General features: G+C 57.6%; 1 protein-coding gene and 1 long non-coding RNA gene across 2 annotated transcripts in view; one reads left to right on the top strand and one right to left on the bottom strand.

Annotated features, from left to right (window-relative positions):
- The window catches only part of TNFRSF1B (TNF receptor superfamily member 1B), a 32,979-nt gene extending 23,423 nt beyond the window's left edge, over positions 1 to 9,556 (bottom strand). The window contains exon 1 of the mRNA XM_027060382.2: positions 9,346 to 9,556. Within this exon, the coding sequence (XP_026916183.2) occupies positions 9,346 to 9,423 (78 nt within the window). The 5' untranslated portion in view covers positions 9,424 to 9,556. The remainder of the gene's footprint in view (positions 1 to 9,345) is intronic.
- Positions 3,401 to 10,024, top strand: LOC113599537 (uncharacterized). Its single transcript, XR_003420419.2, has 4 exons — positions 3,401 to 3,545; positions 8,168 to 8,342; positions 8,877 to 8,979; positions 9,886 to 10,024. It is a non-coding gene; the product is annotated as an uncharacterized LOC113599537 (long non-coding RNA).
- The last annotated feature ends 4,061 nt before the right edge of the window (positions 10,025 to 14,085 follow it).

The following is a 14,085-nucleotide window of genomic DNA, read 5'->3' as shown; positions in this document are numbered from 1 at the left end:
CCTCTTTCAAGGGTCCTCTCCACCACCACTTTAGCAAAACCTCCGAACTCCCAGATGGCGCCAGAGGTCCCTCCTGGGGGCCCCAGTGACAACCTGAGTAGATGTCTACCCTGCCCAGACCTCTTCTTGGTTAATTACCTGTTTCCCAGTATCTCCCCCTCAAAGGCAGGCACCATGCCCCCTCCGCACACTCTGGCTCTGAGCCGGACATCTGGGTTTGAATCCCAGCTCTGCCCTTCACCAGCCTCAGTTCTGTCATCTGTAAAATGGGGACGAACATAGTGCCACATGGAGCCATTATGATTCACTGAGTCAATGCGTGTCAAGTGCCCAGTGCCGTGCCCGGCTGGCAGTAAGAGCTAAGTGTTCCTCGTTGAGTTTTTATTACTCGCTGCTCTATGTCCAGCCCAGGGCACGGCCCACGGTAGGTGCCTCACAGAGGCTGAACTGTTTAACAGATGCAAAAGTTTTCATTTCCAATTAGTTGAAACGAGGTGGAGTCAGCATGAGAACTGGGCAGGAAATGGCTCGCAAGGAGAGCAGGAGGTGTCTGTCCTTAGCTGGGGTAGACCAAGCAACAGCTTTCAGATAAGAGCCTGTCACAGCCACGGCGACCACCGACCACCGCCAAAGTACAGAGCTCTGGAGCGCGACGGCCTGCGGTGGGATCTTGGCTCCGCCTCTAGTAAGCGGACAGCCTGAGCACACAGCTCAACCTCCCTGTCTCCACTGCCTCTCCTATCAAAACCGCCCTCCCCCAGGGAAGGAGGGGCTGTGAGAATTGAGGGCTCGGGGAAGGCAGAAGCGCCTCCCTCCCGGGATGTCAGTCCAGCCCTGGGCTCACTGCACTCTCCCGGCGGCCCGGATGCAAAGTGACAGAGACGCTGTTATCCCCACCTTACCAGTGGGGAAAAGCAAAGCTCAGAGCGGAGTTCAAGGTCTCGAGGCCCTCGGCAGCAGAGCTATGCAGTTCCCCAGAAGTCCTGAGATCTCACCTCACACCTGGGACGAGTGGATCAGCCATGCACTGTCCCATGGCACCCCGGCGGTAGCCCGGGTGACCGAGGCCAGGCTCACCGGTGGCTGCCCACGACAGCTCCAGGAACACGAGGCTGACGCTGGCCACCATCACTTGGCTCAGGCCGGGGCAGGGCTGAAGCCAGAGGGACCTTGTGTTGCAGGATGGGGTACAGAGGGGCAACCCCTCCTCCTCCTCCTGAGAACCTCTGTCCCACACTAGGTCTTAGGTCTAGTCCAAAGGCCTCCTTATTCCTCCCTGAAGCCTCCGATCCTTCCTTCCTGTTTGGCTGCTAACTCCCTCAGCCCAGAGCTCCTGCTTAAACTATTGCAACAGTCCCTCCTCATCTGACTTGCCCACCAAGGCCAGAGTGATCTTCCTAATTCACTCTCTGCTCTAGTCACTCCCTTGCTCTAAAACTATCAATGGCTTCCCACTGCCTCAACCCCTGATAGGAGGTGAGGGTTGTGCCAAAATCATATCATGGACGCTGGAGTGAAGACGCCTGGCTTTGAATTCAGACACCACCACCTCCCCCCCCTTATTAGCTGACAGCATCAGAGTTTGTTTGTTTGTTTGTTTGTTTAATAAATGAGGTTAATAAACCTCAATCTTCTCATCTATAGACCGTATACACTTCATGGGGCTGTTGTAAGGATTAAGTGACATAAGACATGTAAAGCGTTTGGCACACACTCCAAAAATCACCGCTGTAACCACTTTTAATGCAATCTTTATATTTGTTACTACTTCCTTTAGTTGGCCCCAAACAGCCCATAACCTCTTGTGCCCTCACTGCTCCCAATGAGGCTTTTGCCCCAGCTAGGCTTTTGTCCGCTGCTACACCTGCCTCATGGCTCCCTCCACGCCATTCCCCCTCCTGGACCCACTCATCTCAATCCTGCTCACCCTCGGGGCTCAACTTTTAGACAGATCCCTGTGTGGTCATCGCAAGAGGACAACTTGGAAGAGGCCAGGATGGGGTGGCGGGCAGGGGGCAGAACCAGGAAAATGACAAGGAAAGATGAGGACAGTGACCAAGAGGCGGGCCAGGCAGAGAGTAAAGCCCTCGGGGACGGGGTGGGGGGGTGGCGATGGCTGGGGAGGACAGGGGGGAATCGTGCCATGCGTGTGGGAGGGCTCAAGGCTGCTGGGAGGACAGGACAGGATGGAGCAGGAGACGGAGGCAGCAGGCAACAGGGAGAAGCCAACCCCGGAGTCTCTAAGAGTGGCAGACAGAAGCCAGGCTGTGGGTCAGCAGGAGGAAGGACAGACGGGGCGCCCAACGTGCTGGTGAGCATCCTGATGACTAAGGTGCCCCTGCCGGGAGGGTCACTGTCAAGACCAGACAGGGGCCTTCCAAGGGCGGGCGGCGTGTGGGGGCAGAACTGCACTCCACCCTCTGCCCAAAGCCACGAACCGCCCCCCACCCCGTGCACCACCTCCCCCAGTCCCTCCCCCAGTCTAACACTCGGGGCCAAAGGACTCCAAGGCAGGGGTGGGCGAGGTCCACGCTGATCTCAACTTCCAGCTGCGGCAGCTGAGGCTCAGAGAGGAGAAGGAAAGTGGCCAGGCCCCCCAGAGCTGGAGACTGAGCCAGGCCCAGGCCCCAGACCCCTCAGCTCCCAGCCTCACGCTCTGGTCACTTCTACAGCCCATGGCATCTCTCCTGACAGGCGCTGGAGAAGGCCTCCCACGGACGGCCCACAAGATACCCGTACACAGCCTGCCTGTCCTGTCCCCAAATCCTTCCCCACACTGCTCCCCACCTCGCATCGCAGGCCCACTCAATTCCCTGAACCTGTGGCCACAGCAGCCATGCCCACTCAGGGCCAAGCTCAGATTGAAACAGATGGGTGGGCCACCGTCTGGACATCAAAAGAAAACAAACAAAACCCCCTGGGGATTTCTGCCCTGTCGGAGGGGCTGGGTCAACTCAGGGCCCCGGCTCCAAAGTCACGGACAGAGCAGCAGTTTGCTGGCCTCTTGAGGACCCAGAAACAGACTCATCCTGTGGCTCTTGAAGTCATTCCGCATTCCACACTGCCTATGTGTCCCACAGGTGACACCAGAGACGAAGCCTGTCCCTGCAAAGAAGACGTGGAGGCTCAGAGAGGTAGAACAGTGCGTCAGACAACAAGAGAGCAGGGCAGAGACCAGACCACGGCTCCAGCCTGGGGCCTCCTGGACAGCTGACCCCGCAACTCAGCTCCCCCAGCGCCGCTCACCTCTGGGGCAGAAGGAAATCTATTTTCCCAAACCCCAGTCGGTAAACAGACACTTCCTCCTACTGGGTGCGCACCCCAAGTGCCCCAAACCACAGTGATGTCACTATTTCCCCAGTGACCTCACAACATGCCACAGTGGAAAATGACCGTGAGCCCCACAGGGGTGGGCCTTGAGCTTCAGAGTCCTAGCCCCACAGTCAGTAGCTCGGCAGAGGGGGGACAAATGCCCAAAGCCCCGGGGCTGTGAAGGACGCCTGCCAGACTCAGCACCAGCGGGGAGGGCTGTGTGCCCATCACAGGTAACAGAGGGCTTCTTCGAGGAGACCGTCACTCCCACCGAGGCTTCCTTGAACTCGTGGGTTCCCAGACAGCAGGCCCTGCAGTGGGTGCCCACGGCATAGACTTACTCACGGTTTGAGGCCCCAGGGAGTCTGGCTTCTGAATTTTACTAAGTGGCAAGGAGGCAGGAAAGCCATGAGTCCTGTTCTGCCTGAGGGTTCTGCATCTTGTTCTGGATGCAAGTTGACAGGCAGCCAGGAATTCTTGGTGCCACTGGGGCCTGAGTCAAGGAATCATTCCAGGCAAAGCCAGCGGGATTGAGGTCAACAGGAAGAGAGGCTGGGAAGCCAAGATATTCGCAGTGGGGAGTGTTGGGCTCTGCTTCCTGGGAAAACTTTTAGACACACACCCCTCCTCGGTCTAGGCCTTTGTTAAACACATGCAAAGTTAGCACCTCCCCAACATTCCAGGAGAGTGTTGGGATCAGTGGTGGGAGGTTTAATAGAGAGGAATGCTTAGCCCCAGAGAAGCTAAGTAACCTGAAGGAGGTCACACAGCAAGCCAGTGGCAGTGCTGGGCTGGGAACCCGGTTCTCCTGACACCTGGGCCAGTGTTCCTTCCTTGGGGCCTTGCCATCTTGGAGGTCCCTTAGAGGCTGGAGAATGGCCTCAGAGGATCCTCCAAAGGGCTTTCCCTTCTCAGGGTTACAAGTAAACAGAACTTCAGGATCACAGAGATTAGAAACGGAAGAGATTTTAGAGATAGTCTGGAAGAAGGACCATCTTGAAGGCAGGGAAGCTGAGGCCAGACAATCCCTTTCACAGGGAGGTCTTAAGACTCCTCGAAACTGTGCCAAATGTACCCCTCGCTCACCCTCAAATGACATACAGCACCTGTCACTCATGAAAGGAGTGGGGGAGTGATTTCCTGACCCCCTGACCGTGACCACATGCTAGGGTCCGGAGGCCAAGCAGTCGGACAGGTGGTGAGAGAGGCCCAGTGAGGGGGCTTCAGGGGAGGAAGGACAGCCAGGAAAGGGCAGGGCAGAATGAAAGTTGCTCTCAGGGATGTTGGGCATAAGCTCTGGGCAACCAGAGGTCTGCTACCCACACCTTGGGGCCCTTGTGGCTCAGAGACAGAGAATCTGACTCCCCGGTGGTCCCCGCCTCAGCCTGAGCACCATCCCATAATGCAAAGTCAGGTCAGGCCCTGCAAAGCCACCCATGCTCAAATAGCCACCAGTGAACTGCATAGCCTACAAAGCACTTTTAACCCTGACAAGCATCCAATGAGCTGGAGGTCGTTCCCATTTCCAGCTGGAAACACAGAGGCTCCCCAGAGATAGAAAGACTTGCCAAAAACACACAGCCTGTAAACAGCAGAGGAAGGATTTGAGCTGAGATCTGCCTGATTCTGAGGGCTGGGCCCTTCCCCTAAGTCATCAATACTGCTTTCCCATGACCCAGCAAAGGGCCCGGAACTGGGAGCCACAGCATCCCCACTTTGTTCCCGTTCCCCTGGTGGCACCCCTCTCTCCTCCCTAACCCCCAGCTTCCCTCCCTTCCCGCTTCTGGGCCAGTCACATGCCAATCGGGGCCCTGAGTCATTGCCAGTGGATGGCCCTGTCACGAGCTAGAGAGGGGATGTGAAGGACAGGAGGGAGCACTTTCAGGAGAGCACCCCTAGCCTCCGCAGACCCAATATGGCATGAAGAGGAACCCAGAGAAATACCCCAAACGGAGGGAGACAGACTGGAACCCAGCCCTGCCACCACTGGCTTCTCAAACCCTTCTGCCTCATCCAAAAAACAGGGCCATGATACAGGTCAAGTGAATATTTTTGCACATTTACTCAATATTTTCTAGCACCTACGACATGCCAGGCACTATTCTAAGCCAGCGGTTCTCAACCAGGGCAATTTCTCCCCCAGGGGACGTTCAACAATATCTGGTAACATTTTAATTGTCACAACTAAAGGGGGGGGGGGGTTCTACTAGCATCTAGTGGGTAGATGTCAGGGATGCTGCTAAATGTACCAGAACACACAGGACAGCCCCAAAACAATGATGTGGCCCAATGTCAAGGGTGCTGAGAATGAGAACCTCGGTTCTAGGCGGTGAGTCTATAGCGGCGAGCAGGTCCCAGCCCTCACTGTGCTTACAATCCAGTAGGAAGATGCGGTAAAAGTGAAAGAAACAGAACAAAGAAAACAAAGCAGGTCAGGGGAGGGAGAGCACCTGGTGGGGAGCTTTTGTAGGCAGGATGGTCAGAGAAGGGCTCTCTGAGGAGAATTCATTTGAGCAGAAAGAAGTAGTGTGATGAGACTAGGGGAGATCAGCAGGAGGAGCATTCAAGGGAAAGGGAAAGGCAAGTGCAAAGGCCCTGAGGTAGGTGTGTGTGACATGCCTGAGGAACAGAAAAGCAGCCAGCATGGCATAAAACTGAGAGCTGAATGGGACACATACAAACACACACACACACACACACACACACACACACACACACACACCATGGTTGACATCAAAACTCCCCCTGCCCACCCCACCCAACATACAACTTTCCTGGCTACTCCTCTAGGAAGCACTGGATGGTCAAGGCCATAAAGTATCTCCCAGCCCTGGAAAGCAATGGTGCTCCAGGATGTCAGTGAGGGTCACTACCTAACACGAAAATGCCTGAAAGGCTCTCAGCCATTATCTGCCGCAATACCTTTCACACCCACTCGGCTCTGTGAGGACAGCAAGGTGGGAAGTACTTTCCAGGCCCACAGTGTCCATGCCACTAACTTGGCCCAGCTCTCAAGGGCAGGTAGGGGCAGAGCCCAGGCCTGTGACCATTGGCAATGTGGCTCCTGGAGAGCTGGAGCCGGGTCATGGTCATCTGAGGTCCCCAGAGCCCGGCACCGGGGTGGGCCTAGAGTAGGTGTCCACGAATGCTGGGGGAATGAATGAACGGCGCCGTACCAGGGTGCCTGGCTGGCTGCCCGCCGCCCTGTGCAGGAGGACCAACCACCAGGCCACATCCCCAGTCAGCACACAGGCTCCCCTCTGGGAGGTCGGGCAGGGAGCATCCCGGGACAGCAGGTACACAGATCACCCATCTCCACATCAAAGGCCATTGTCCCCAGGTCAAACTGGGAGCCCCAATCTGTCCCCTTAACCCCAGCTGGCCCCAGCCCCCCGGGTAATGAGCAGGCAAGTAGTAGGGGCCCCTCAGCCTCCAGACTTCCGGTGAGAGGCAGGCCGACCCCCTTCCCAGCAGACAGCCAGATGGCAGGGGCCCTGCCCATCCCCCTCAGAGGGCACCAAGTGCCCTTACCTATTCCACCAGCTCTCCTCGCATTTATTTGCCGAATGAATGAATACCAGATGAATGAATGATGCACTCCACACCAGCCAGAAACGGCTTTTAAAGGAGGCAAAAGCCCGGATGGCAAAATGAATCTGCCACACTCTGCAGCCAGTTCAGGTCCCCCGGGGGGGCTCCTTCTGCAACTACGGTGAGTCACGGCCAACAATCCTGAGTGCACACTGTGGGTGAGGCAGCTGGCTGGGGGCAGCGGGGAGATCCTGACACAGGGAGCACAGTGTGGAAGGAGCTGGGGAATCAGGCAGACCTGCATTCAAATCCCCCCAGCCCCTCCCCGCCCCCAGCCCTGTAATCCTGGGAAACGTCACAACCTCTCTGGGCCCCAGCTTCCACGTCTCCAAATGGGAACAGCAGCAACCACCTCTCCCACCCCCCACCCCACCCCCTCCCCCGCCTTTTAGGAGTTGCTGTAAGGAAGCTTTCAGTGAGATTCTGTACTAAAGGCCTAGCACAGTGCCTGGCACTTAGTTCATAAAAACCAGAGGGAAGAGGACCCCACAGGCCCTGCGCTCAAAGAAATTTCCACCTGTTGAGGTAGATAAGACACCACTAGATTCAAAAGCAGAATAGAGTCTGTTCTTGGGAGAAACAAAGAGCTTTGATCCAATCCAACCGGGAGGGTGAGGAAAGGCTTTTCTGGAAAGGGTGGTTCATGGGAAAGGCCAGAAGGAGGCAGCAAGGGGTGTGCCGTGAAGAGGGGACAATGCAATGACCAAGTCTCTCTGGATGTGGGGTACGGATGCAGAGAGGTGGCAGAAAGAACCCAGATACTTCACTCACTCCAACCTGAGACACCCGGGGGAATTTTTTCCTCCACCACTGGGAGTCATTAGCAGGCTTCTCGGGCAGGCGCAGAGGTACCCCAATACGGGGAGCAGTGCCACCAAGGAGGGTCAGTGGGAGAGGCAGCGGGGGCCAGGAGGCCAGCCCCGAGGCTGTGGACATAGTCCGGGGCGAGGGGACCTGAGCAGACACGGGAGCTGGCCCGGAGGCGTGGGAAGTGAGAGACACCAAGGACCCCTCACACTACTCTGGGACTCAGGCGTGGTGTTGCACAGAGAAGCCCTGCACCTGTTCCCCCGATGGGCTCACATGACCCCAGGGTTCACCAGGGCAGGACAACACCCCTTGAGGCCCGAGTCTGTGACTTGACCCTGCGCTCAGGCTTTCAGAGCTGGGATTCTCCTGACCCTCCTCTGTTTTCAAGACAACCTCTGGGGCAGACCCCCCCTCCCCACCGCCGCCCCAGGGTACATCCTGGCACCCACTGCAGGTGACTCAACTCCGGTGCGACAGCCTCCAACCTCTGCCCTGGAGAGCTGGACTCTAAAGATGTCTCCAGCCGTGGCCAGTGAGTCACTTCACATTACCGCATGAGCCAGTGCCACCTCCCACCTTCCTCCCCGTGAAGATGTTCACCTGAGTCAGCACATCGCACATTCATCAGGGTAAGGTCATGAGGAGGTTGGAGGGGGGAAATGCCCCCTTTAGAGGAAGAGCGCCCCCTATACCCTTCCACAAAATACTAGTTCTCTGAGCCTCAGTTTGCCTTCTCTGTGAAATGGGGTTACTCTGTCTTACCAGACCACGCAGACAGCCCAAAAGAGGCAAAGGATGCGCGATCCCTTTGCAGACTCTACCTTGCTACCGTGGTGGGTGCACGAGGCCTGTTTTCTCCATGTTTCTGCAGTCCCTAAGGGGCCCCGTCTGCCTTGGCTAAACTGCCCAGAAGGCCTCCCGCACCTCCTGTGTCCCCCGAGCTCAGATACAAGCCCTCGCGGAGGTCAGCCCAGGGGAATCTGAAGACACGGTCTCCTCCCCAGTACCCAGAGTCCGCAAAGAATAAACAGGCTCTGAAATGGTCGCCGGACACCCCAAGTCGGTCCTGGCGAAGGGGTCTGCGCAAACGCACGGGGACGCAGCCCACGGTCCTACTGTGCCCTTATTAGGCGCTTACTGCACATCTGGCCCTGTTCTTTCAGACGCGCAGCCCTAGCATTTCTAAGAAAGAGGAAAACCATAGCCCAGAGGAGGAGGAAGTCTTCTAAAGAGAGGGCCCGCGTCCGCAGCGAGGACAGCGCCCCGGTACGGGACCCCCTACCCCGCCGCGGGAGGCAGGCCGGGCGCCGCAGTCGCAGGGGTGTCTGAGTCGGGGGCCAGACTCTAACGGGGATCAGCCCGGAGCCGGCCGGCTCGCCCCAAACGCCCGGGTCGGCGCGGCCGGAGGGGACGGGCTGCGCCCCGGGGCGGCGGGGGCGGAGTTCGCGGCCGGAGCGCACGTGTGCCACACAGGCCTGGGGAGGGTCCCGGCGGGTCTCCGGGCGCGCGCGGCGACCGTCTCACCCTCAGGGGGCGGCGCCTCGGTCTCCCCGAGCCCCGACACCGCGCTCCGGGATGGGGGGGTGGGGTGCGCGCCAACCGGTGGGCGTGAGAGCCGCGCGGGTCACCCACCTGGGCGGGCACGGCGCGCCCCGCGGCCCAGAGCTGCAGTCCGACGGCCAGCGTGGCCCAGAGGGCGGCGGGCGCCATGCGTGCGGCGGCGGGAGCGCGGGCGGGTCCGGCCGTCCCTGGCTGTCGCGCCCTTGGGCCCTCGCGCCTCCTCTCCGCGCCCCGCTGCCTCCGGCGCCTCCGACGGAAAGCGAAAGCCTGGGTTCTGGCGGCCGGAGGGAGGCAGGTGGAGGGGGCGGGGCGGGGCGGGGCCTCTCGACCACGCCTCCTCCCCGCCCCCCTCGCGCCTGGCCCCGCGTCCCTGCCCCGGCTCTTACCCCCTCAACTCGCCCCGGGCTCCCGCTCTCGGGGACCCCTCCGCCTCCACCTCCTTCTCGTGCCCCTTCCCCTTGAAGTCACCCCCCCACCAGGTTTGTTGCTGCCCCCAGGCTGTGCCTCTCAACCTGCCCTGCATCCACCTACCCCTCCCACCCACTCCCTTCCCCCGCTGGCTCCCCATTCCTGTGGGGATGGGACACTAATTTGGAAAAACATCTCCCAAAGGTGACACTAGCTCTGGGGGACCACCAGTGTTCTATATAATTCACTCATTTGGACTCGAGCCAGACCGTCTGAGGGTGTCTCTGCGTTAACCTCACAGAGTTACATTTTCTGAAGATTAAAAGCTATATAATATATATGTTATGTATGTACCCTCACAAAATGTATATGTAACTTAATAAGCTGTGTATACTGAGTTGGCTGTTATTACTATTATCCATTTGTTAATTTATCCTCAAACTTTTTTTTTTTTAGTAGGCTCCATGCCCAGTGTGGGGCTTGAACTCACCACCCTGAGATTGAGCCAGGTGCCCCTGTCCTTAAATGTTCTTCAAGCCCTCTCAGAGCGAGCCAGACCCTGCCCTGCCTTCCTTCTTAAGTCTTCCGTCCAGGTGACGAACAAGTAAACAAGGCTAGGACAGAAAGCCATCTGGGAAATTGAGGGCGTCCAGAGAGAGCCCAGGCCAAGGGCCGCAAGGGCTGGCGGGCTCCCCTGGGGCTCGCATCACGACCGAGCACCCACGCTCCCTGCTATCTTCGCCATCTTCCATCTTCCTCCTCGTTGAGCCACAACTCTAATTTTTTTTTAACGTTTATTTATTTATTTTTGAGACAGAGAGAGACAGAGCATGAACGGGGGAGGGTCAGAGAGAGGGAGACACAGAATCCGAAACAGGCTCCAGGCTCTGAGCTGTCCGCACAGAGCCCGACGCGGGGCTCGAACTCACATACCGCGAGATCGTGACCTGAGCCGAAGTCGGCCACTTAACCGACTGAGCCACCCAGGCGCCCCGAGCCACAACTCTAAAGCAAGGGCCAGCCCCGTGTGGCCAGAACTCACTCCCCCAGGCCTGGGAGTCCTTGCCCCCAGCACACAGGGCATTTCGGAGGAGTGGGGTGGGCAGGGCCACAGGAGACAATTCTGTTCTCCCATTCCCTCACTGCAGGCTGCCAAGAGGTTCAGGGACCTCTGCTCTGGGCCACCAACCCCCATGATGGAGATAGCAAGGTTGGTGCATCTAGGCACTGAATGAAACTGGGAAGTGACTCTTGTGAGGTGGAAAATCCCATCTCCTGACCAGGAGTCTGGGAAATTACCTGGTTCCCAAACATTTCTAAGAGATAGGCCACGCTGAGGGTGCGGCTAGCACAACCCACAAACTTGACTCTGTATAGTCAGCCTCTAAAACTAGCACAAAGGTTTCTTCTGGCCCTTACTAGTCTCGCCTGGCAGTTTTGAGGACTCCCCGATCTGGAAGAGAGAGCCAAAGACCAGGAGTGTGGGGGGGGGGGGGGAGTCACCTGGTGGATGCAGGGACAAGTGGTTCTCCATGGATGACCCACGTACCTCTCAAACCCAGTGGGTCCCACTGGCTCCTCCGATGGCTCCCCATCCCAGTGAATGGCTCCTTCACCACCCAAATGTGGGGATCCTCCTGGGACCCTGCTTCCCATCCCAACTCCATCAGTGGACCCAAAGGGTAGGTGGCAGCCAAGTCGAGAGAAAAGCAAACCTCTGCCTAGTGATTCTATCAAGGATATTTATTTTTTTAAGTTCATTTATTTATTTTGAGAGAGAGAGGGAGAGAGAGTCCCAAGCAGGCTCTGTGCTGTCAGTGCACAGCCCAACATAGGGCTCAATCTCACGAACCATGAGATCATGACCAGAGCCGAAGTCGAGAGTCGGATGCTTAACCAACTGAGCCACCCAGGCGCCCTTCTATATAGTGGATTTAATACAGAGGAATTAGTTAGAAAGGTGTTAAAGGAATTAAAAGGACAATTAGAAGAAGGGGAGATAACCCTAAGATTAACAACCACAAGATGCTGCCACCACCCCTGTGGCTGAAGATGGCACCACCAGAGCCAGGAGCCAGGGCGTCTGGGGGAATCTGGAACCACGGAGGAGACAGAGCCACTGCAGGAGACACCATGTGAAGCACAATGAAGGGAAATATCCTGGCTTCTCCCTTCCTTTCGTCCCCTCGTCTCCCACCAGTGCCTCCCACTGGCCGAACCTAAGATGGAAAACGTTTGACAAGGCAACCTGGGAAATTTAGTTTGTGGGGTCAGCCCACTGCCATAGAGAGCCGCGCAGGGGCCTGGTGGGGCCTGTGGCTGAACACAGGCCACCAGCTGGCACCGGTCCAAGGGAAAAGGCGCAGTCACCTCAGGCCCATCTAGCCTCAGGCTCTAACTCAGGTCACACACTTTTATCGAGCATCTGTGGGGCCAACCCTGGGGTGCTGGGCACTCAGGAGGGCACAAAGCAGGCGAGAATCTCCTGTCAGTCTTGTGGGCCCTAAACTCCTTGGATATCCAGCTGTCAGAGTGGTCCTTTGTAGCCCTTCCTGCTTTGCCCGAGATCAAGGGAAGCACCCCCTCCCCCAAGAAGCAGCAGGGGGCGCTCAGTACAATGGCGACACCCTTCCCCAAATCTCTTTTGGCTTCTCCAGACCCAACGCCTTCTTTAGGCTAGGGATGGGCGATGGCAAATTCTGGGTGAGCCATTCGTCATTCAGTGTCAGCACACCTGCACAGGTGGCCCCGGACTCTCTCTCTCTCCAAGATGGGATTTGGTCTGGCACCCACCATTGTGTACCTGCCGCTGGGAAATCTGCTAAAACTCAGCAAATGCACAGAGAGTCCCCTTAACACCCTGCCTTGGTCTGGATCCCTGGCTCCTTTCCTCCTGCCCCACAGCCCAGCCGTGTCTTTGGCCATGGCCATTTCTCACTCGTGATGCTCTAGTGATCTCCCAACTGGTCCTCTGGCCTTCAGGTTCTGTCCCTCCAATCTGTGCTCCGTGGTGTGGTCAGGGCCAGCTCCCAAAAGCATAAGGCAGTCATGCCATTTCCCCCTGGTCCGGTGGTTTGAAAATCAAGGGGCAATTTTGCCCCCTGCCCTGCAAGGGACATCTATCCGTGTCTGGAGACATTTGGGATTGTCACAATTCAGGGGGCAGAGTGGTGTTACTGGCCTCTCGTGGGGGTAGAGGCCAGGATGCTGCTAAATATCCTATGATACACAGGACAGCCCCCACAGCAGAGAATTATCCAGCCCAAAATGTGGGTAGTGCCAACACGGAGAACCCCTAGGGCCCTCCATGCCCTCGCCCGTGGCTCCCCGCAGCCTTCTGAATCGAGCTCAGCCTCCTCGGTGAGATGCTGGAGGCCTTCACGTCCTGGCCCACACTGCCTGCCAGGCAGATCCCCCCCAGCCCCATACGTTAACCACCCTGAACTCCCTGAATAACCTTGAGTCCCCACCTCCGTGCCTTTGCCCCTGGGTTCCTCTGCCTGGGACGGCTTCCCCTTCCATCTGCTTGGTGATCACCGACTCCCTCTCCTTTGTGAAACTTGCCCTTAACCACACTCCACCAGCCAAGGCAGGGGTTGGTACTTTTGCAGACCTTTAGCAGAACCCTCACCTCCGTATGGTTAGCTGCTCACATCCCCTCTCCTCTGTTAGTAATTGCGAGACTAGCGGTTATTGGAAGTCTGCTCGGGGCCAGACGACTTACAGACATGGTCTTGCAGCGGAGGGGCCAAGCCTCGTAGGAAGCTTGTACAGCTAGTGAAGGCAACAGTGGGCTCCCACTGAGTTAGTTTGCCAAGCAAGTGCTCAGCCGGCTGCTTCTCACGCCACTGGACTGTGTGGTCTTTGAGGGCAGAGGCACTTGGTCATGGTCCCTGCTATTTCCCCAGAGGGAGGGGCTCAGTAAAGCTGGACAGCACAGGGGCGAAGACGTGAGTGAGTGAGCGGATGTCAGGGTCAAGACCCAGGAATCTAGTCCATCCCACTCCCTCCCAGACCCTACCCACTCAACGTGGTCTCCCAGGCCATGCATGTCTCAGACCCCGAAGTCCCACAGCCCATTGTTTTTGCTCCTCGGTCATGGGGAATCAGCAGGTTCCAGCAGGTAGGACTGTGGCCCTCTGGTCCCCAACCCAGGGGCTGCAAGCACAGTATATACCCTTGGCCTGGGGCTCCCTGGAGCCTTTCCTCCCTTCCCAGTGCAGCCCATAGCTCTCAGAGGGCCCTCCACCATCTCACCCCAAGGAGCTGATGGTTGTGCTTTGCAAGCAGGTGTGGTGGAAGGCATCGGGCCCAAGAACAGCCAGTCTGTCCGCCAGTATTTCCTGAACACCTGCTACGTGCCAGGCGTTTGGAGGAATATGGCTCTCCAGCTTTAGCCAGCAT

This window comes from Acinonyx jubatus, chromosome C1 (assembly GCF_027475565.1).
Source record: "Acinonyx jubatus isolate Ajub_Pintada_27869175 chromosome C1, VMU_Ajub_asm_v1.0, whole genome shotgun sequence".
Classification (NCBI taxonomy): domain Eukaryota; kingdom Metazoa; phylum Chordata; class Mammalia; order Carnivora; family Felidae; genus Acinonyx; species Acinonyx jubatus.
The sequence above is the reverse complement of the archived record's forward strand: the minus strand, read 5'-3'. Positions and strand labels throughout refer to the sequence as shown.